The sequence below is a fragment of the Pleuronectes platessa genome, chromosome 23 (assembly GCF_947347685.1).
Source record: "Pleuronectes platessa chromosome 23, fPlePla1.1, whole genome shotgun sequence".
Lineage (NCBI taxonomy): Eukaryota > Metazoa > Chordata > Actinopteri > Pleuronectiformes > Pleuronectidae > Pleuronectes > Pleuronectes platessa.
This window is the reverse complement of record NC_070648.1, coordinates 8,434,092-8,456,560: the sequence shown is the minus strand read 5'-3', so window position 1 is coordinate 8,456,560 and position 22,469 is coordinate 8,434,092. Positions and strand designations below refer to the sequence as shown.

Genomic DNA, 22,469 nt, shown 5'->3' with positions numbered 1-22,469 from the left:
AGGTTGTTAATTGATTATGCGGGCTGTCGTCATCAGTGCACGGTGACCTGTGGACAGGGCCTACGCTACAGAGTGGTGCTTTGCATCGATCACAGGGGGCTTCACGCCGGAGGCTGCAGCCCCACCACCAAACCCCACATCAAGGAGGAGTGCCTGGTGACCGTGCCCTGCTACAAGTCCATGGGTAAGCCATTGTGGTCACGTCTGAACCTCTAAACTTTGCCGATTTGTCAAAAAAGTTGTGTTTCCATTGTCTTTTCTGGGTCATTTGCTCCAGATACGCTCCCAGTTGAGGCGAAACCTGTGTGGCATAAGCAGGCGATAGAGCTGGAGGAGGAGATCACAGTGACGGAGGAGCCAACGTAAGTACCCAGCCTATCACACACACATGTGTTGATGACATCACAACTTTTCTCATCCCTGTTTCTCCATTCATTGTGTCCCATACCTGTAAGAGGAATTACATGTCAAGCTTTTATAATAATAATTTGATAATAAATAATCCAGTTTTTATGCTGCCAGTCGCTGGATGTTTTTGGCTTGTCCGTCCATCCCATTCTTGTGACAAAAATATTAAAGGTTCAAGTTTACTGTTGGAGGCATTCTACCACAGGGCAGTGATTCTAAAGCAATAGTGTGTGTTCAGTAATTCCAAACACACACTCACACACACTTGTCACCCAGATCACGTAGCCGTGTTGAACCCCGGGTTAATGTCAGAGGTGCTAAACCTTTACAAGCCTCCTATGGTTCACAGCCCAGAAAACCCGGGAGGAAAAAAAATCTCAGCACTCATTTCCCCTTTTCAAAAATGACTGTTGCTCTTCAGGGTAAAGAGGCAAAAGTCAGGTCCCAGGTACACTGTTTCAACAACACTTTTCACCGTGCACAGTTCAAGAGTAACCCGGAGGTGAAATTGAAGGAGACAGGAGCCGGTGCTGCCAAGAAAACCGCGGCTGCATCGCGGTCGTGTTCATGTCAGGTGCCATTTTCGTCAACTTCGCCGGCAAAATGAGCAGCTGTAGCTCCCCGTTTTTTTTTAAATGTCACCTTTCAAAGCGTGCACCGGCTTGTCTCGTTTCAAACCTGTGCAGAGCGAATGATCGTCCGACCCGGTGGGCGGAGCATCGTCAGAAGAAGAAGACAGAAGAATGCAGCCCTGCTGAAGACAGATGTTTGATGGCCCTTCAGTGAACATGTGCACAGATCTGAGTAATTAGTTTGTTGCATTAGGTTATTTAAGGCGAAAGGGGGAAACTGAATTTGAAAGAGGAAAAAAAAAAGCATCTTCTTGGAAACAATCAGACAGTTCAGTCACCGGCTACCAGCATTACCTCAGCAGGCCCTCAGATGTTCCAGATGTGCTTGTCCCACATATCAGTTGACTAATACAGGCTGTCCTCTCAAGACAGACAATGCTTGGACTCTACCCAGTGTCTTGCATGACTTGTATTAGGGACCATGTTTGCCAGTTCGAAAACATCTGTTGCTTTGACTTGTCTTTGGAGCGCGAGGTGGGACGGGAAGGAGAGCGAAACGTCAAAGCATGCGAGTTTGCTCGAATGCAGAAAAAACAACATGTCTGTCCTCCAATAGCACATAAATATCTGTGTATAATACACGGGGTCATTCACAAGCCAACAACAATATCTGCCCACCATATGGGGCCAGGTTACGGATGTGAGAGGAAGGAGAAGGAAATTCCTGCGCCAGACTTATTGCACTTCCATTGCCAGAACTTATGGCTGCCTTCAACCACCAATGTGCAACTGTCTGAAAAGTTAAAGCCATATATGCTCCCAGGCTTTGCCAAGTGTTTTTTTTTTTCAAATTACCTCTGCCATGAATAAATAAAATATTTCCGTCTAGGGAAATTTAATTGACGTGATTACAACGGAGCTTTGGCAGATATCGCATAGAAACATTGCGTTGCATTGTTTCCTTCCATGAATGAAATCAAGATTGTTTTTGAACTGACAGATGTACTTTAACAACGCATGAAGATCAACATTTCCGCGGGTTCGCCTGTTGACTTTGTTGTTCCCGTTCCAAGGTCTCACTGCCGGTGATTCACTTGTTTGTCCGAAAAACACGGCGAGTCCTTCGGCTCTCGTAAAAAGGGCCGAGCTGTGCTGTAATTATGAGCTCTTTATTGAGGCATCTTACAAAACAGCGGGGTGCTCTTGTGTTGTGGTCACGCCGTGCAGCCAAGGAAAAAATGCTGCTGGCTGGTTACCTCTAAGGTTTACATGTACACTGGAAGCAGCTGCACAACACTGATGTGGTACTTTTATTAAGTGCAGTCACTTACGGGAACATTTGTGCTCCGGTAAAGATGGTTGACACATTGTGAATTTCTTGATTCCCAGTGTTCAGCTCTGCTCAACCAGAGCCAGGCCAACTGACTATAAGAGACACAAGCATATCTCTGTGTCTCAAAACCTGTAGGTGATTTGCAGGGGGATGACAGGGGACACTACCCCCTTTAAACTAACATGACCAACAACATAACATAACATGATCAGTGTGCATTGACACAACAAGCATTTGGAGCCATGTCAGAAAAACAGCAGATTTTTTCTCCTCATGAAAACTCATGATAAACTCATTAATTCAGAAAACAGAGCAGATGTTCTTTTCTCAAGTGAATGTAATACGCTTCCATCGATTTTTTTTTTAGTTTTCTACGAAACTAGAATTACACAACCATTCTTTTTTTTTACTGACGACTCTGGCTTCCTCCCACCATCCAAAGGTTAAATGGGGACTCTATAATTGCCTGTAGCAGTGAATGTGAATAGTTGTTTGCCTCTGTATCTTGGCCCCCGTAATGGACTGGCGACCTGTCCAGAGTGTGCCCCCCCCCGCATTTCAGCCAATAGCTGGGCCCCAGTCTCCATGTGACCCTCAAAGGATGAGGGGAATAGAAAGTAGATGGATGGACGATTAATGGCTCAGCAACCTTTCATCTGCATCAGAGTTATCACAACATCATGTGGACTTTTTCCATCGGCAGGGCACTTTAGTTGGACACTGATTTGCACAGTAACAAGGGTTATTCAGCAGAATCAATTCAGCTTGTGGAGTATTTGGTCTTAAACATTCCTTTGTATATGTATGAATTTTTAAATATATATATGTATATCTTAAATTATCTTAGCCAAACAGAAGCAAATTAAGCACGCCCTAAACAGGACCGCTGCTGTAGGGTAGTAAACATCAGGGCTGCCCTCTAACACCCTCGCTCATCCGCACATGTTCTGCTGCCCTTGGCCCAAAATGTCTGTGGTCAGCTGTTAAACATGCTGGTGGATCTGCACCTGTGTGGGCGACCATCTATTCAAATCCATTCAGACTCGAGCATGAGACAACGTATCAATATTTGAAGAGTATCTGGTGCACGTCGTGTTACAAATCTTCTTTGTATTTCGGTATTTTCGCGTGAGAATTCCTCCAGTGCTCCGTCATGAGCGTGAGCAGTTAATGAACTAAAGAATGACATCAAACAGCCGCTGTGATCTCCTCAAACTCCAGGTTTACACATCATTCAACCAGAATGAAAATTCTAGAGCGCACGGCGTGATGTCGACATCCCTCCTTCTTGATCCTTCAAAGAACTGAGTGTTTTTCTTGTGATTTTTTTCCATTTTTTAATATGCATTCCCGAGACAGTTAGAATCCCACTGAGAGTGTCAATTAAATCTGAAGATAAAACTCGGATTTTAAACGTCTCTCCCTCTCACACGTTTGGGGTTTATTATTCTTTTGCGCTCTGCCAAAGGGTGACAGTTCTCAGGCTCTGGGTCTTAATTCTCACCCAACCTTGACGAGCCCTCGGGCGTTCATGAGCACCAGTGATCTTCAAGTATTTCCCTCACTGATCCGTCCTGTAAGACGAGGGAAGGATGAGCACGAAAGCTGTTTATCCAAGAACGGCTGGTCCTAAGTCCTCACAGCTGTTTAATTAACCGCAGCAGGATGAAAACAAAATCCTGAGTGAGTTTATGAACTTAGGCGATGACTGAATTCGATATATGGGGCAATGCTTCCTGAACGAACAGCATGCCGTTTGTTTTCATATGTCCGTGATGGATCGTGCTCTGTTTTGCTTTCTCAAACGACTCGCCTCGTGTTCCTCAGCTTCATCCCCGCTCCCTGGCAGCACTGCAGCAGGACATGCGGCGCCGGAACCCAGCGACGCGCCGTCAAGTGCCAGGTGCTGCTCTCCTTCTCCCAGACTGTGGCGGACCTGCCAGATGACGAGTGCGAGGGGCCCAAACCTGCGGCGAGCCAGCCCTGCTACCGTAACCCCTGCTCTGGTGTCGCGGGCCAAGGAAAAGAAAGCAAAAGGGAAGGCGAGGAGGAGGAGGAGGAGGAGGAGGAGGAGGAGAAACCTGAAAGAGAGGAACTGCACGACTGGGAATATGAAGGATTTACGGAGTGCTCGGAGAGTTGTGGGGGAGGTATGGATCGTTACTGCCCTCTTTAATGAGTAAAGAGAGTGAACTGCATGCTTCTCTGTGGTCGCGCTTAGCTAAATGTCAACATAATTATGCTAAAACAGCACCAAATTTCATTGAAACCCATCCAAAATATTTTTGAAATATTTTAGACTGGGCCTCATTGCAGGACAACCAGCAACAATAGACTGATATTGCCATCACCAGAGGCCTTGGGCCTGGGCGCAACCAAACACATTGTCTAATGGCACTCAGTCGAGAACAAACCTCTTCCAAGGCCCAACAAACCCCTTAAATTCAGACAAGCTGCACCAACTTGCACTCACTCATAAATATCAGTCCCCTGAACATGCCTGACTTATTCTCTGAGAAAACAATGAATGAATGTTGAATAAATTACAATGTTTAATGGTTTAAAAAGTCCTCTGATCCTGATCAGGTTCCTCGCCAAAATTAAATGGATTCTTCCCTGAGTCCACAAAATGTCATGGAAATTAAACAAAGGCAGATAAACATCACCTCCTTTGCAGAGTTTATTAATCAAAGAGATCCTACATTAAACCGTCATTTTATTTTTTCTCATTGTAGCGGTGGAATAAAATTATTTAATTAAAATACAAAACTGAGTAGTCCAACAGTTATATCAGAAAAGAAAGAAGTCTTTCTATTCCTAATAGTTCAATCCAGTTCCATGCAGCTCAGTTTTTAAATGAATAAATGTCCTCCACTTCCAGGTTATCCAACAAATCCAAAACTCAAAACATGGAAGTCTTCCCGACCACAGTTCAGCTCAGTTCACTCACACACAAAAATCCACAAGCCCCCAAAGCTTTGCTCCAGAAGGGGAAACTAAATAAATTGAAAAGATATATATTATAGCTCATCAATATTATTATGTTATTGTTAATATGACCAAATACTGTAATTTCTTCATTTTTCACTGACCTCCACACACCCATCGGTGATATGGATAGAATATACTCCCTGGTGGGAAATCCAACCCTGCTACGTCCTGTAATGATGTGCAGGCGAGAATAAGCAGATTGACCTCCACTTCCCAAACCTCAGCCTTCACCTGAACCGACCCCTTCTTGACTAAAGCTGTGGGCGATGTGTATTCTGGATCAAATGGTGTGGATACCTCAACCAAGTCCATGGGGACCCGATGAGTCACGTTCGGAAAAACATTTTGAACTGATACTTGGGTTTGGGTCAGGTTCCATCTCGTTGGCTGGGCTCCCTACTTGGTTTTGTACGCTACTGTGCCTGTAGTCGGGGGAAACTTGGGACACAAAAACAGAATGCGTGTCGGGTTTAGGTCGAACTCACCAAGCTGTGTCAGGGTAGGACAGAAAATTCTGGTCTGAATGCATGTATCTGCTATTGGGATGGATTCACATGTTAAAACTCTACGCCTTCGATTCAATTCAGAATACATCCTAAAGGCAAAACCTCACTCTCTTACTCTGATTTCATTTGTCCCAGTTGTTATTTCAAAAAAGAATGCGAAGAGTCACAGCAATGACCAGCGACATTATGTCAGCGGATGACTAAAGCGCTGCCATTATGGGCTTTGAAGTGAGTTATGTGATGTTAGATGATAATAGACAGAACACCACATATTTAACCCTAAAGGTCGATCGACGCCGACTCTTACTGCAGCGGCAGACGGAGACAGCTTTCCTAAACATTCTGCCAACATTCATCAGAGTCCACTTTAATCTCCCCACTTCCACATCCAAACACACGCCCCGGGTCGTGCATTTGTGTCTTACTGTCTGCCGGAGAGCGTGCATGTGTAACTTAACTTCTGCACATGGGTGTGGGCCTTTGTCAGTGTCTGTGTATGCGCGCTCACCCCAAACCCAACAAACTCCCTTCCAGGGATGATTACAGACCGGTATCGGATGTCACGCGCACACCCCGAGGGCTGCGCTCCTGTGGACCATCACACCGCCGTGGCTTTTGAGGTGCCTGCCTCACTGTTATTGTGCCCAACAAGAGAAGCAGATTTCAAGATTCATATTACGCTGCTTTTAACCTGACCTGCCATCACACCCCCTGAAGTTTATCCACAGTTCAGTGTAGCGGGCAGTCGTGCTGTTTTGATATTCATCCTGCCCCATTAGATACAACCGCTGTTTGCTTTCATTGTGGGGCCTAATATCTGGGCTGCTTCAGCACAGTGTCTGCTTGCAATATTCTGTGCTCCATGTGCGTGTGAATGTGATAATATGTGAGCGTGTGATGCTTAACAAGAACAGTATGTGTTTGCATTCTTGCGACTCGTCGTAAGACCAAATGGGACGGCGAGCATGTGATAATCACTTTTAAAACTTGAAAACGCTTTTTTAATGAACCCTGCGTAATAGCTCTTGTTTGGTCATCTGCTCCGGGGCTGTCTAATTCCAGGTGTGCAGGAAGCTGTGGTGATCTGTCTGAACAAGCAGACCAGGGAGGCAGCAGACCAGAGGCTGTGCGTGAGCTCCCGTCGGCCGCCGCAACTCCTGCAGGACTGCAGGACTCAGCCCTGCCCGCCCAGGTACGGCACAACAGACCAACATTATTATCAGATGCACATTGTTTAGAAAGGTGTGTGCATTAATATCAAAATAAACTTGATAGATGGATTTAGTACAAACAAAGAGGAAATTTGTTTTTCGGGGGGGGAAAAGCAATTTTCCTGCGTTTAAATTGGCAAAATGAATTAAAACCTGGCTGTGCTCTATTAGTTTTCCAAGAATGGAACCCAACTAAATGTGAGAAGCAGGGACAGTCACGTCCTCTGTGTCGGACGCCTGCAGGTACTTATCTCAGAGACGTTCAAAAGCTCCCCACGTCCCTCTGGTTCAGTCAATGAATCTCTCTGGCTCTGCACGAAAGAGATTGAAGTGCTTCTTATCTGAAACACTCCCCCCTTGTAGCTAAAAAAAACACTTGTGCCAATTAAGTCACAGTTCAGGCCACTTCAGTTGGAGTGTCACTGAGGCAGAGTGGCAGTGACGGATGGTTGTCGCGGAGGGCAGGAAATGAAGCCAGTGGAACCTGGTCCCAATCAGACACAGGAGGGGATCAGATGTCGATGGGATATTGTCCTTGGAGGAACTGAAAAATGAAAAAGGCCTGCTACTGCTGTTCTTTGCTGCGCTTTACTAAAATTTGCTTCTTTTATTTTTTATGATAAAGCAGGAAAGAAAAAGAAGCCGGTTCTAAATCGAACACGGTTAAGAGTCATGTATGCTGCTTTTACAAACCATCGACCATGCATCCTATACATTGGCATGGTTGTTAAGCAATACAACCACTCGAGGGCAGTGCAGAGTCAAGAATTTCTGATAATGTGTCTCTTGAGAAAGAGGCAAAAGTGGCTGTTTGCATTGGGAGAAGTAACATCATGTAGATGTCTATAGTTTCTTTGCAACAGACAAAGCAACCCCCTAAGCACTCCTTTCTGCGTCCATGGACTTTTAGCCAATGTTTTGCTTTATTTTTTTATACCCATCATCCAATGAAAAATCTATTTGTAATACAGTGGATGTAAAACCTTGGAACTCCATTCGTGACCTTGCAAATATTAACCTCTTTTTGTTGACCAAACTCAGAGCACTCATCATAATTAAATACAAGAATATTTAAACAGCGTAATGGCTTGCTATTTGAAACATCTTAACTGTGGCTGAACGCGGATTTCGCGGTAAGCCATTCATTTCTAGTTAAGGCCGCGTACGGTATTCCACCATTCACCCTCGTCAGAAAACCCAGAGGCTTGCAGCCTGCCCTTGACTGTTTTTCCAGGCCTTGAGTCTTGTTTTTAGGTACAACAAACACTGCATTGGACTTGTTTCCTTTGGCCCTTTGCTCCCTCCCTGAGGCCTCCTCACCATCCCATATAAAGCTACACTCTTTGGATACTGTTCCCTCTGAAGAGAAAGATTAAGCTTCGGGTATAGAACAGCTCCAGAAGCGTCCCTGGGCCCTTGAGTCAATATGAATAGTTTTGAAATATCACTCATCTGTCAAGCAAAAAGTTTAATCTCTGCCATGTTGGCCAAAGAATTTGGATTCCTTTAAAGTCACAGCGACCAGGTACTTTTGAAGATTGGCGTAAAACACTCAAGTAAGTTTGATGCTGGATTTATCACCCTGAATAAAACCGTGTCGGACTTTGACATGAATATTGGTCGACATAGGTCACTGTGAAAATTTGGGTGAAGGAGGAATACCATAGGGAGGTCTCAAATATCATTGAAATTGCCAGGTTTTGGCTCGATGAATCATGAATTTCACTGAAACATTCATTTGACTGCATGAGTGTCTTCTCCTGGGACCAACCCCATCAATAAAACTGTCTAAACTTCTCGTGACTACTCTCCTAGATATTGCAGAATGGGCTAGAGAGACAATAATAGACAATGAATAATCAGAGACAGTCAAGGTTAAAAGTTGAAAAATCTGTCTTTTAAATTAAGATCTAACCCATGTAGGTGGCTAATAAGCAAATACAGGTCAAAATTGAAACATACAAACTATAACCTAGTGTTCAACGGATCCAATGAAATGTATTTAGCGATTCCTGAGCTGATATAGTTTAAAGCATAACTTCGCTAACTAAGTGTCCCTCCCTGTAAATTCAAAAATACCTTTGGATTGCATTGCAGGAAGGCAGGGCCGTCTACTTTTGATTATAGAGTGTTCACTTTTCAAAAATACATATAAATGTATTGATGTAGAGACGTTCCTATAGGGGTTGACTCTAAATAACCATTAACCCCTCAAGGTCCGAGACGGTTTGAAACACTGAGTGGCTTAATGAGCCATGTTCAACCCATCAATGTAGTGTGTTTGTCACTTTGGATAGTAAATGTGATTGTAAAACCAGCATTATTGTATTTCATCAATTAACATTCATATGAATTAGTTAAATCCCTGACACATGTAACTTTGCATTATCTCTTTAATGACAAATATTGTCCTACAGGTGGGGAACAGGCGTGTGGAGTTCCTGCTCTGCGACCTGTGGGGTTGGTCTGTTGACCCGCACTGTGGCTTGTACCCACCGTCCCTCTCGGGACAGCAACCAGACTGAGGTTTTGAGGGATGAAGACTGTCAAAATCCCAAGCCCAGTCCTGTCCAAGCCTGTAACCGCTTTGACTGTCCTCCAATGTGGGACACCTACGACTGGGGACAGGTAAAGGGAAGATCACCAACATTAAATGGCCAACCCAGTAGTTAATCTGATGCATTTAGCACTCTAATATTTTCCTCTCTGCAGTGCTCCCAGAGCTGTGGAGGTGGAGTTAAAATGAGGAAGGTCCTGTGCAAGCAGAGGCTGGCGGATGGCAGCATCTTGGAGCTACCTGAAACTTTCTGCCCCTCCAGAAGCCCAGGAAGCCAGCAGCCCTGTGCCAAGCAAGAGTGTCCACCTCACTGGGTCACAACTGACTGGTCCCAGGTAAGCTCCCCTTAAAGCAACAAGTTCCCCTTTTGTTAACTGGTCAGAATGGTAGAAAAAATGGACTTTGCAACGTTTCACCCCATTTATTTTAGCATCAAATAACGAATTAAAACCAAAGTTATGGAAAAATGTGCACATCAGACACCTGTACCGGAACCAACCACCAAGTGGGGAGCAAGACTCTTTGGCTTGACTTTTTGGGAGATGTCATGTCGTCCATCTTTCTATGGTCAAAATATAGAGCCATATGTACAGTATATGCAGGGTCTAATTTGTTTAATGTTGTGACATAACCTTTATTCGTCCAGTGTTCTGTTACCTGCGGAAATGGCATTCAGAATCTCCAGGCCATCTGCAGGAGACTCGGGGAGGATGGGCGATACTCGACCATAGACGATAAGAACTGCTCCCTCATTGGCCGACCGACCAGGATCCGACCTTGCTTGCTCAGGCTCTGTGAGAGTAAGAAACAAACACTGTTTAATAGCATTACGTTTATGTGAACTGGTATCATAAAAGGAGATTGATAGAAAGAGTGGATAATGAGCGAAACACATACCATAGCTAAGCTGTCTCAAAGGAAATTAATGGAAAATCAAACAATTAATTCATTCACTTGTCATGTCAATTTCACCCCAGACCCTAGCAAGCCCGAGCCCACCATACTGACCCAGAAGAAGGTTTACATCCAGTGGAGGAAGGGCAAGAAGATACAGTTGGTAGTGGGAGGCCACGGCTACGTCTTGCCCTGGACAACTGTGGTCCTCCGCTGCCCGACACGCCACTTCCGCAAAGGCAACATTCGCTGGCTGAAGGAAGGGAAACCACTGGTCAGCCTCCCACACCTCTCCATAACTCCACTGGGATACGTGAAGATTCACCAGGTCCGTGCATCTGACGCTGGGATTTACACTTGCGCTGCAGGCCAAGCACGAGAACATTTTGTCCTCAAGATCATTGGCAGCAAAAATAAGCTCTCGGTTCCACAGTCATGGCTCCTCACAGAGGGACAACAAAAGCTAGCGCAGTCTGACGCGGTCCTGACAGGAGACAAATTTCCGCAGCAACCCATCTCTCTCAATCAATATGACAACATTGTTGAGCATCTGCTCGAACTCAAAGGCTCTGTCCAAGAGGAGAAAGACACCACCGATAAACGACACTCCGGGGAAAAGCACAGGTCGACCCTGGAGGACGAGAGAGCCAGTGTGGAAGCCTCCGGCCCAGTCGTACTCATCGCTGACACACACAGGCTGGATGAGATCCTGCAAAGCCTCTCTGAAGGCCTAGGAGGATCCCGAGGGGAACAACTCATCGCTCAGCTGCTCAGTGAGCTCACCCTGACACAAGGTGAAACCAATGACTCTACTCTTCACCCTCCAGAGGGCGCAGAATTCTCAACGCAAGGGCCGCCTCTTTACAAACCGAAAATCCACGCAACCCGGCCGAGAAACCCGGTAATAATCCAACGGCCCAGGAAGGTTGGAGGCGCACCGTTGCCTGAAATAATAGTTCAAGTTGGAGTGCCAGTTGTCCTGCAGAAGCCAGTTGCTAGTTTGGAGTTGAGATGTGAAGCACTGGGGAGCCCTGAACCGTCGCGAACGTGGACAAAGAATGGAAAAGAGTTGCTCTACAATAGCAGGTTAGAACTACCCCTACAGCTGTTGTTGTAAACACGAAGCTGATTGTTCTTTGACAGAACTGTCTCAGGTTGATAGTCTTTTTGTCTTTGTGTTGGCAGAGTTGGCCTGTTGACCACTGGCTCACTTCTGATTCAGTCTCCGAGCAAAGCGGACGAGGGTTTGTACACGTGCACAGCCAGGAACCGTCTTGGGTCTACATCTCTTTCGTCTTGGCTTCAGATAACAGGTGAGATGGATGAAAGTGGTGGTTTTGTTTGTTTGTTTGTTTGTTTGTACTGAACAGATTCTTACAAATCTTAAGGGAAGGATTCACCATTTTCCCAGGCAATAATGAATGGATCTTGGTGAAATAAAATCTGGAAAATTTAGGGAACTGATATCTATGAGAGGAGAGGACATGTTTAACTCCTACAGCTTAAAGTGATTGGCTCAAGGCATCTAGGCTGGTGGAGCCTTGAGATACCGGGAATTGTGGGTGTAGTTGAGATGGCAGACATCCTGACTGCACTTTAGCTAGTTCACATTTTTAGCCAACCTATCAAAGTTTTGACAAATATGATCTGAAATGCAGTAAATAGAACTTCAGTTAGGGTTGAAAGACACAGACCTAGCTGCTTGGGTCTGAACATAGTAGTCAGTTTCACTTTCTTGCTGAGAGTTAGAAGTGAATATCAGTATTACTGGAGTCAGCCTGAGAAAAGGCTAAACATTTTGATAGATCCTGGCCCCGACCCATACGGCATCCTTCCACCAAGCTTTTCAGAAATCTTTGAGGTTATTTCTTGTGTAATCCTGCTCACAAACAAATGCACAGGGGTGACAACATACAGGTAATCAATACCTCTAAAGCTGCATTGAAGTGTGACACAGCTTCAGTGATGATCATGGACATCGTCGTGACTTTAGAGAAAACAGTTTTTGGAGCTGCTCATACAAACAATAGTCAGTATTGCCAAGAAGTCAAGTTGAGTTTGCCTTAATAAACTTTCATGTAGTCCAGTTTACAGTAATTTGGGTTGTTCTTTTGTGGTTTGGGCTCAGAAATTCTGGGAAACCATTCTTTTCAGCTTGGAAACACACACACACACACACACACACACAAACAGAAATAAACACACACACACCGAGACACAGTCAGCTCTTACATCCTCATCGGCCTGAGTCACTGGTGGGGAATGTGTGCAGGGTGCCACGGCCTCGGTCACCTACAAGCTGCGCTGTCCTCTGTCCTCACAACAATTACAGGTTTCAGGCAATGTTTCAAAGAGGATTAAGTCTGCACCCTGTTCGCCTGATCTATGTGGAAAGCATTAAAAGGCTGTAAAATGCTGATAAATGGCAAAGAGAAAGTTTGGAGCTGTTGAACTGACAGCAGCCGTAGATAAATGTCGACATGATAATATTTGTTCGTGTTTATCAGGTATAACAAATGCTGTTGAGGGTTTATAATGTTGATTTGACTCGTCATTTTTTCTCAAATGATTAAAATTGCATTCCATGGTAGAGCAGCCCACAGTCTGTTGTTTGTCTCAGTCCCTCCTGACTCATCTCAGTCACAGGAAAAAGATTCAGGAAGTGTGAAAAGACTAATTTAGAGCTGATCACTTGTGATTGGATCTCTGAGGAAGGATGAACAAGCTCGGTCGTCAGCAATATTTAATACATGTTGTAAAAAAAGGCAATAATCCTCCCCTGTTTTTATTTCTGCTCGTTTTCAAAGCCACACGTATATTTTTCTTTGCTGTAATTTCAGGGAGCAAAGGAAGGAATTGTGGCCAAGGTAGCAGCATGGGGGCAAATGGCTCGATTTGCTTCGAGAGGAGTAACAGCAGCCAATCAGCAGAGCTGTGTCATGGTCAAAGCTGTCACCTCAGGTATCTTGCTGTGATGATTGTGCTGGTGAAAATTCTGAATATATATTTTACATTCATTCCCAAATACCTGCTTAGATTCCCTTAAAGGAGTCCTCAAATGATTTCTATGTGTTTCACAAAGGAAAATACCAATTCTCGTGGCTTGGATTTAAAAAGTTAAAAAAACACACACACAAAGCTTTCTACTAATCGTATTGTTCTCCTTTTCCTCTACAGTTGGATTAGGTGGCGAGTTGATCCTTGGTCCCTGTGTTCCGCCACTTGTGGAGGTGGCTCCCAGACCAGGAGTGTCCGCTGCATGAGGGGTCCCGAGGGAAGGTCCAGAGAGGTGGAGGGCCAGCTCTGCCTCGACAGAGGCAGGAGACCCTCTGACAGCAGGCCCTGCAATCTCCTGCCCTGTGCCGGATGGGCCACCACCTCTTGGGGCCCGGTGAGATTACTCATTACTCAGCAGACATTGATCGCGTCAAGGCTGTTTACGTGTTCAAATGTGACACATAAAAATTCCTGGTCATTCAATTTGCTGTTATATTGATAACAATCAAATAACTTAGAATTTGTCCGTTTTGTTTTCTAAATGATTCATTGGGAAGCACACTGCTATTCTTTCCTCATCTACCATGAGCCAAATATTTTAAAACTACTTCTATTTAAAAGTGGGGTTGCTACGTGGTTTCTGAAACACTTTTTTGCCTATTTTTTTTGATGATGTTAGATGTAAGTGAGCGTGTCAGGGAAAGATCATCCTCTAGCAGTTGTTGGGTAGTGGGCCTTCACGTGTTTTGGGGGTGTAGCTTTGTTGACCGATGGGAGGGGGTCAGATCTATCGGTTGTATACATGTATCTTTTCCAGCTTTTCCAGTTTTAACAACCCTAGCTTTAACAGTGCAAATACATGCTCATGGGTTTAAGATTTAAATAGAAAATATACATACATGTATATATATATATGTACATATACAGAAAAAGTGAACTTGATTTTAATAAAAAGTCCTCTTTCAGTGTCATGGTCAGTGTATAGGTCCCAGTCTGGCCACACAGCACCGCCATGTTTTCTGCCAAAACACAAATGGCACCAAAGTCCCGTACAGGATGTGCAGTGGACTTCACAGGTAAATGTAGACGCCATTAAGTGTTTGATGTTTCCTGTTGATGTCGAAATGGAAAGTAAATGCTGTGATTGAACTCACTAGAGTTGTGTGTCTCACCTGTGCGTTTGTATTCTCAGGCCCAGCTCTCTGAAGAATTGCTCCACAGAGGGCTGCTCCCTCCACTGGCACGTCGGCCCGTGGACCCAGTGCACCGCCACCTGTGGAAGACACGGCTTCCAGTCGCGCCCGGTCACCTGTGTGCACCGTCGAACCGGCAAGGTCACGCGGGAACATCACTGCATGTGGAGGCCACGCCCACCCAGTTGGCAGCGGTGCAATATTTTGTCATGCGGAAGAGGTGAGGACCAAATGATTTCATAAGTGTAAGTGAAAGCAATGTCATTTAAGTGATTATATGTCGCACAACATACACGCACATATATTCATATAAATGTATGTTTGTCTGTGTACCAGGTTGTTGCTGTGAGTCTCATTCTACGACATTCAGAGCTTATTTCTGTGGTCTGCCCTAAATATGTCATTATGAGTCTAACTTGCATTCCTTTTAAGTTCCATCTTCCGATATTTCGAGGTATTTCCAAAGTTACTGCTGGAATCTCAATACAAAAAGGGGGAATGGAATTTGACTTGCGGTACTGAAGAAAAAAAAACAGAAGCACACAAGACACAATGTGCTGGTTACATAAATTAACCCACAGACCTCAATTTGCAAGGAAAAGAGTCCCTATGAAAACTATTTAGAGACTTGTGGACGTGTTGTTATTTTTCTAAAGTTTTTCAGCCTTTTAAAAACCAGGCATGAAATCCCACCAGCCTGGGTTGTATTTAGGTGCCAGATGTTTCAGAATTTCGAATTTCAACTCCTCTGCATAAAACTGAAAAGGTTTCTCTCTGAAGTATTTGCGAATTTGATTCAGTGACTAACCCGCGAGATTAATATGAATTCATAAGCATTATGATTTATTGTAATAGCTAGATGATGCTGATTCCTCTCACGGAAGGAGATAGGCTTGAACCCGAGTGTGTGTTGTTAACTGTATCTGGCGTGTCTTCCAGCAGGAGAGTGTCGAGACAGCACGAGGTACTGTGAGAAGGTCCAACAGCTGGAGCTCTGCCCACTGCCCCAGTTTAAGAGTCGCTGCTGCCACTCCTGCCGAAACACCTGAAACACGGATGGGGGACGAGAGATGAGGGCTGTGGAAAACCTGAATTAGCCAGGCAGCGACTCAACAGAGACTTGAACCCTCTACGCCCCATCCCAACGTCAAGTTCGATGAACAGTTTTGGATGCGGACACCTCCTTGTCGGGGAACGTTGGAGAGGCTGTGATCTATTTTCGTCGAAAGATGCCACGTGTGGGGTTGAATTACAAAGTGATGTTTTGAGAGGAGGGACGTGTCTGTAAATGAAGGCTTCCGTTTTACTTCTTCCCTTTCAAATTCTGAGCTTTCCCAAGTGACTCAAAAGGGTTTGAAACACATTGTCATTGCGAGTCATAGAAACCTTGTGGCAACTGCATGATGTCACACAAGGGAAGAGTCATTATCTGAGACCATCACTGATATGTGATGTTGTTCCCTGAAAATAGCAATAACATAAGCATACAGTGCAGGTCCAGGTCATCAATAGACTTTTCAAATTGCCTGACAACATAACCCAGGGATTCCATGTAGACCCCAGAGTTTGTGATGACCACTGGAAAGTTGTGTGTTTGCCTGTATTGCAATGATTTTCAAAACAGTATTGTTTAATAGTTAAGATGCTAAATGAGCTTTCATTCATGCGGTGTGGGTATACTCTTGTTTAAAACCAAAATACAGCATAGAGCAGCATGTTAACAATGGGACATAGATAATGTGACTAAAAGCCTCGAAATTGATAAATGGATATAGATCATGATCTGTGCTACCATTTTGGGTCATTTAGCACCCGTTGACAGCAGTGATAGGTCAAGTCGTTTAAAGAGGGAAAGAATTTGGATTACAGATGTTTTCACTGCATAGTTTTGGCAGAATAGAAAGGAGGAACGCGATAAAAAGATTTCTCTTGAATGGGTTGCACTAATGGAGGTATGTGACTGAAGCCAGTCGGGTTATGGAAAAAGGAAATTTGCACTCGACTCATGCAGGTCTTTGTTGAGAACATGGCTTGTAGAGTTTCTTTTTAAATCTAGTTTGTGAGGTCAAATTGTTGATATATATTATGTTTTCAAGATTTATCTTGAAATGTCCCTTTAACCACTTTGCAACTCTACAGCTGATTTTAATGTGGGGTGAGTATAATTGCCCCCCACTGCTATTTCATCATGTCCACCAAATTACATTTTTGACATTATAGGGGAAAATTCTAAGTTATTTTACAACTCTGCTGCTTAGGAAAGATTACAGTGTTAGTTGAACTTAAAATGTGTAAAATGACCTCTGGGTCACATTTGAATATTGGCTCAAACGGTTGGACTCATGATGTATCACAATTACATTTTTGTGATGGGTTTTTGCACTTTTTGATCTCATGCCCTGGTTTTCATTACGCTTCATCATCAAGTGCAACACAAACCAAAGCAGGAGACTACTTTGCCTCTAATCAAGGTGTCATCCATCGATTTTACGAGATGAAAACCTCTTTTACATGTTACTTATTCTCTTAAGTTATGTAGATATGTGTCTTTTAACTATTTATTTTAATGTGTGTTCATGTGCATTCTATTGTAAATAATTTACGGGGGTGGGTTTTTAAGTGTTCATTTCCTAACAGCTGATAGAATTCGATGTGCGTGCAATGGGGACCCTCTGCTGGTGACTTGATGTGTTGCGCTCTGCTCATGCCTGGTTTATCATTAAATAAAACCAAATACATTCCATTCATAATCTGTTTTTTTGTGATTATCTCTCCTCTTTTGGATATAAAGCCTGACCGTATTATCAGAGCACAGTGCTCAGACTTGATCATGTTGGGAGACTGGGTTCACTGGTCAATTACAAACAGGTTGTACAGTACCTGAAATGAAGCCTGCACCCTCCCCATGGGGACAGTCCCGGAAAATATGGAACTCCAGGGCTTTACCAGTTCAACCCGGGTCTAATAATTTCAGTTTGAGCACTTGGCTGAACATAAAAAGGCACACACTAATAATGGGAAGTTCTACTATGAACCAGAATAACCAGACCTACACGATTGTTGTGATGACATCATGACATTTGAGGTCTGATTCTGTCGAAGGAAAAGCACTTCTGCTTTCTATAGTGACAACAGAGCTCACTCCTCTTCTGAGCAGTTGAAGAAAATCCCTTCACAACATGACCCTGTTTCACATTGGCAGCAGATTGTAACTGGACGTTACTGATTCGTACTGGACATTGTTTCAGAAGAGTTATGGTGGAGACGGATGCTTGCAATTCTTGTTTGACAACAATAAGGGTTATGCGAGTTTCCCTCGTGGATGAGCTGGAAGGAAAGATTGACTCACTGCTAGAGGTTTTAGTGAGTCGAGGGCTGTTCACTCGTGATGACCGCGAAGAGGTGCTGTGTCAGCCGGGACCCCGTTCGAGAGTGAGAACTGTTTTGGATATCTTGGAGTGTAAAGGTGAGGAAGCAGCCAAGGTTTTTCTCGCCATTAGCAGTCATCCTCAGGAGGAGGCACAGAGGCATTCCAAAGAACTCAATACTCAACCTCAGTCCATAGGTAAGCAGTCAATCAAAATGTAACTTGTGCATCCATTTTTGCAGTCAAATAATGATGCACTTGCTCAATAGCATTTTATGTAGCACCATCAAATGAGCGGTTTCATATTTTAGACAAAAGTAAATGACAATCTAAGCTTAACTTCTTTTGCAGAGTATAACAAAGTCAAACAAAAGCATAAAGATGTACTCAGGCGCCGGAGTGAGAGCATGCTCTTCTACAACACCCGACACGGAGAGAAAACCCTTTTTTCTGAACATTACGTCAATCTCCTGTTGGTCGACGGACACCAGGGCTTGGATATAAAAAGACACGAGCTGCTGACATTCGGACAAAAGCGACTTTCTATGCAGCAGAAGTCGGCAGTACATAAGAAAATAGCACCAGCTGAACTCTTTTCAAGCGCATATGGAAACCGTCCAGTCAAGAAGGTTTTGGTCACAGGGGTGGCTGGTATTGGAAAAACAATCCTGGTGCAGAAGATGCTGTTCGATTTTGGTGGGAGAAAGGACCATCTTGCGTTTGATTTCATCATCCACATGACCTTTAGAGACCTGAATCTGATCGACAAACCAACAAACTTCCGGGAGTTGGTATTGCGGAAAAACCGGCACCTTGCTAAAGAGCTGGATAACATTTTAGCGAACGATGAGAGGCTGCTGATCATCTTGGACGGCTTCGATGAGTTCAGACACTACAGAGGTTGCAATGTGGATGTTTTTGTGACTGAACCAGATGAAGACGCGGAGGTAGTGGAGGTCTTAGGGAGTCTGATGCAGGGCGAACTTCTTCCCAACGCTTCGGTCATGCTAACAAGTCGACCTACAGCTGTCAACCACATCCCTGTTGGCTGCGTCGACCGCTTTGTGCTCATCGCTGGCTTCTCCTTGGCGGAAGTTCACGACTTCTTCCTACACTATTTCCGAGATGACGCCTTCGCTGACCGCATGTTTGTAGTGGTGTCGGCGAATGAACTCATGCTAACACTGTGTTACATACCTGCTTTTTGCTATATTGTGTGTTGCATCCTAAAAGAAAGCAAAGATCTCTGCGGGGAAAGCCCCAAGACCATGACAGACATTTATGTGCAGTATCTGGTGTGTTTGATTCGCTCTCACACTCAGGCAAGATCCGAAACATTTCTGCAGGAGCAAAGCACAAAGGGCATGGAACAGCTGTCGGACATAGTGATAAAGCTGGGTCGACTCGCCTTCCGAAAGCTGATGGAGCATCAGACACTGTTTTACAGCAGCGACAGTGATGTTGCAGCTTTAGAAGGATGCAGCCTTGTTAGCACCTTTCTCGATAAGATAGTCACACAAGAGCCAGGCTATACCGAAGAGGTCTACTCCTTTGCACACCTCACTGTTCAAGAGTTCTTTGCAGCAGTCTACTGTGCACTGACCGATCACCCTTTACCTGATGCAAGTACAGGGGGGGGGACAAACAGTGGACATTTGGACCTTTTCAACCGTTTCCTGTCTGGAATCCTCTCTGAACGCAACACTAATCTTCTATCAAGACATTTGGGCCTCAGTTACCACAAAGACAAAGTGGACACCTATCGGCAGAGGATCATCGGAGAACTCGCGGTGCTCTGTGACAATGGGGCCCATATCCTGAATCATTTACACTGCCTGTTTGAGCAGCAGGACCCCTCACTAGCCCTCGCCGTGCAGCCCAAGACACTACGAATCAACGTTAGCGATGAAACACTATCACAGATGGATTACAATGCCATCAAGTACTTCCTGAACCCCATAGAGGGCAAAATATCAGAGCTGGATCTGACAGGGACTGGAGTCAGCTTCGAGGCACTTAGGGATATCCAGCCCCTACTGCTTAGATGTGAGAGTCTTTGGTAAGTTCCATATCAAATTTGGTTTGTATCATCTCACTCTCTGTTCTCCCCTGTGTCACAGTTTAACCTTCTTTTCAATAAGCTCCTTGTAGAGTACACATTCTCTTTTTATGAAATGAGAAAGAGTCAACACTATTACTATTTGACATTTAAGGCTCGGAGAAAACAACCTGGATATGGACAGTGTTCAGGTCATTGCTGATGTGCTGCAGGTGTCAGACACTATGACCCACCTCGGGTAAGATGTCTATGAATAAAATACCTCAGCTGCCATTAAAATAGTAGGTGACAAATGAATAATGCAATCGATATTATTGAAAAGAATATGGTTGTTTTTGTCCAGACTGAAACAAATATAGCCCAGACCATGATTTGACACTTTCTCTTCTCCTTTTCAGCATTGGGTGGTCAAACCTTGGCGATGATGAACTACTGGTTCTTTCTAGTGCCATACGGGTAAAAAAAAAACTGATGGAATTATGGTAAGTAATGTGTCACACAATGCAACAATACTTTATGAGGAACGAAAACCGACCCACTGAACAGATGATCATGATTGTCTGAATCATCAACCAATTGTTTGATGATTGTTTGAATAATTTCCCCATTGAAACGTTAGAAGTTACATATTAATAATATAATTTACGTGCAAGTATTAGTTCTGTAAACACAAGCTTAAAAACCATCTCTTTAGACTGGCTTTTGATTACGTACATTTTTTAAATATATATGCATCTCGTTTTTATTTTATCAGTTGGTTAATATTATTATGTGTTTACTTATGTTTATTTGTTTTTATAACTTTCAAAATCTATTTTATGGAATTTCCGTAACAGCATTTTGATTTGTTTAGTCCATTGTCATCAGTCAATTGTGAAGCAGACAGAGAATATTTACAGAATTATATTATTGTTCAGCTAAAACATGTTGTGCTTTCACAGGATGGAGGGAAACCGGGTGAGCTGCCGAGGTCTGCTGTCACTCAGCGACTTGACCCCAAACCCTCTGAAAAAAGTTGTGTGAGTGAATCATTTTCTCAACAAATAATTCAAAAGCATATTTCAACATTTGTGGGTCTGTCTGAAGAATCTGTTGTTTCACTCATTGAGCAGCGCCATCTGGAATGACCTGAACGACACCGAGCCAGAGCTCCGGCGCAGCCAAGAAAGCATCACTGTGAACTTCACCGACGACAACATGTGGGAGGCGTGGGGGGAGTGGGTCTTCAAACGGTGCGAGGTCAGCAGCAACGAGAAGCTGGTGACGGTGCTGCATAAAGTGTGCAACGTCTCGGTCCACTACTTAGAGGCCCATTGGGCGAGGACCTTCTACAAGCAACTATCGCAGCTCATCAAGCACAGGATCGAGTTGTGCACCGAGGACGACATGTGCAAGAAGCTCCGAAAGTTTGAGAATAGTTTGGACCTTTGAAACGGTCTGAATGCACCGTCTGTACTCACATCAAGTTATAAGCTATAATAAATACAGATTAATTGTTTGTTTGACACTGAATGCTTTGTGGGGGAAAAAGGAAGTAAGCCGTTGCCATGCAAAGTGTAAGCCACAATTTGTTTTGTTATATCTCTGCATGCTGTTTCAGGTATTTAACCTCTGTAGCTCTGTATCTGTGTTGGTTGTAATTTGTGGGAACAATGACATAAGGATAAAATAGCGTACATTTCAAGAATGGTAAATGCAGAATGACTATCTGCATTTGTCATGGTTGGGTTAATTCACCCAAAAAGAAACTACCCTAGTCAAAATAAAAACGTCTGAAAATACTGCCTTGATACATATGAATGATGCATTAAAACTGAAATCATCTATAAGTGTTTCTGCAGAAGAAAGAAATAAAAAAGTGTGGCCAGTACGGGTATCGAACCCGCGACCTTGGCGTTATTAGCACCACGCTCTAACCAACTGAGCTAACCGGCCTGGTCGTTGAAGTGAAATACCATCATATATAATGACAGATCGAAGACTTCTATTCCTTTTCCTGTTGATGTGTATATGGTTCAAGATATGACACTATAGCATTCTTTTATTTGAAACTCACCTTCCAGTTTCCTCCTCCTTCCCTGATGACCTCACATTTCTGGAATAAGGTCTGAAAGAAGCTGCGAACGTGGTGAGTAATGCCCGGAAATGTTGTTGGTTATTACTCAAATAAAAGCACAAACAATGTCACCCGAATGAGGAAGGACCTATATTTATAATAAGTTAAAATTCAAGAGTAGCGAAAGCCCACTTAAAGTACGACAGAATGAGTGTTTACATAAATAAGGTGCAAAGGAAGACTTGATACTGGTGTGCGACAAATACGATAATGTTAATAATAATGTAAATACCAAAAATAAAAAAAATGCATTGTAAGTCATTCA

The 22,469-nt window shown here is 43.9% G+C and overlaps 2 protein-coding genes, 1 long non-coding RNA gene and 1 other non-coding gene across 8 annotated transcripts in view; 2 read left to right on the top strand and 2 right to left on the bottom strand.

The window, feature by feature from the left end:
• LOC128430332 (ADAMTS-like protein 1) overlaps nucleotides 1–17,412 on the top strand; it is an 87,446-nt gene extending 70,034 nt beyond the window's left edge. For 2 of the 5 annotated variants that reach the window (XM_053416370.1, XM_053416372.1), the window contains 14 exons: nucleotides 37–184; nucleotides 278–362; nucleotides 4,141–4,463; nucleotides 6,873–7,002; nucleotides 9,439–9,649; nucleotides 9,734–9,913; nucleotides 10,225–10,378; nucleotides 10,556–11,558; nucleotides 11,658–11,785; nucleotides 13,313–13,433; nucleotides 13,650–13,863; nucleotides 14,436–14,545; nucleotides 14,662–14,882; nucleotides 15,602–17,412. In XM_053416370.1, coding sequence (XP_053272345.1) covers nucleotides 37–184; nucleotides 278–362; nucleotides 4,141–4,463; nucleotides 6,873–7,002; nucleotides 9,439–9,649; nucleotides 9,734–9,913; nucleotides 10,225–10,378; nucleotides 10,556–11,558; nucleotides 11,658–11,785; nucleotides 13,313–13,433; nucleotides 13,650–13,863; nucleotides 14,436–14,545; nucleotides 14,662–14,882; nucleotides 15,602–15,711 — 3,138 coding nt within the window. In that variant the 3' untranslated portion in view covers nucleotides 15,712–17,412. Of the gene's footprint in view, nucleotides 1–36; nucleotides 185–277; nucleotides 506–4,140; nucleotides 4,994–6,872; nucleotides 7,003–9,438; nucleotides 9,650–9,733; nucleotides 9,914–10,224; nucleotides 10,379–10,555; nucleotides 11,559–11,657; nucleotides 11,786–13,312; nucleotides 13,434–13,649; nucleotides 13,864–14,435; nucleotides 14,546–14,661; nucleotides 14,883–15,601 lie in introns of those variants that run through there. The other 3 variants (XM_053416371.1, XM_053416373.1, XM_053416374.1) reach the window with 3 other exon arrangements.
• Nucleotides 172–22,225, bottom strand: LOC128430335 (uncharacterized). Its single transcript, XR_008334001.1, has 3 exons — nucleotides 22,145–22,225; nucleotides 10,236–10,370; nucleotides 172–448 (listed from the first exon to the last, which is right to left on the bottom strand). It is a non-coding gene; the product is annotated as an uncharacterized LOC128430335 (long non-coding RNA).
• LOC128430334 (protein NLRC3) lies at nucleotides 17,736–21,969 on the top strand. Its single transcript, XM_053416375.1, has 6 exons — nucleotides 17,736–18,227; nucleotides 18,381–20,088; nucleotides 20,243–20,326; nucleotides 20,487–20,570; nucleotides 21,030–21,107; nucleotides 21,201–21,969. Exons 1-6 carry the CDS (start codon nucleotides 17,918–17,920, stop codon nucleotides 21,517–21,519), a joined length of 2,583 nt encoding a protein of 860 aa, XP_053272350.1. The 5' UTR covers nucleotides 17,736–17,917; the 3' UTR covers nucleotides 21,520–21,969.
• trnai-aau (transfer RNA isoleucine (anticodon AAU)) lies at nucleotides 21,950–22,023 on the bottom strand. The gene has a single exon. It is a non-coding gene; the product is annotated as a tRNA-Ile (tRNA).
• Nucleotides 22,226–22,469: the final 244 nt, after the last annotated feature.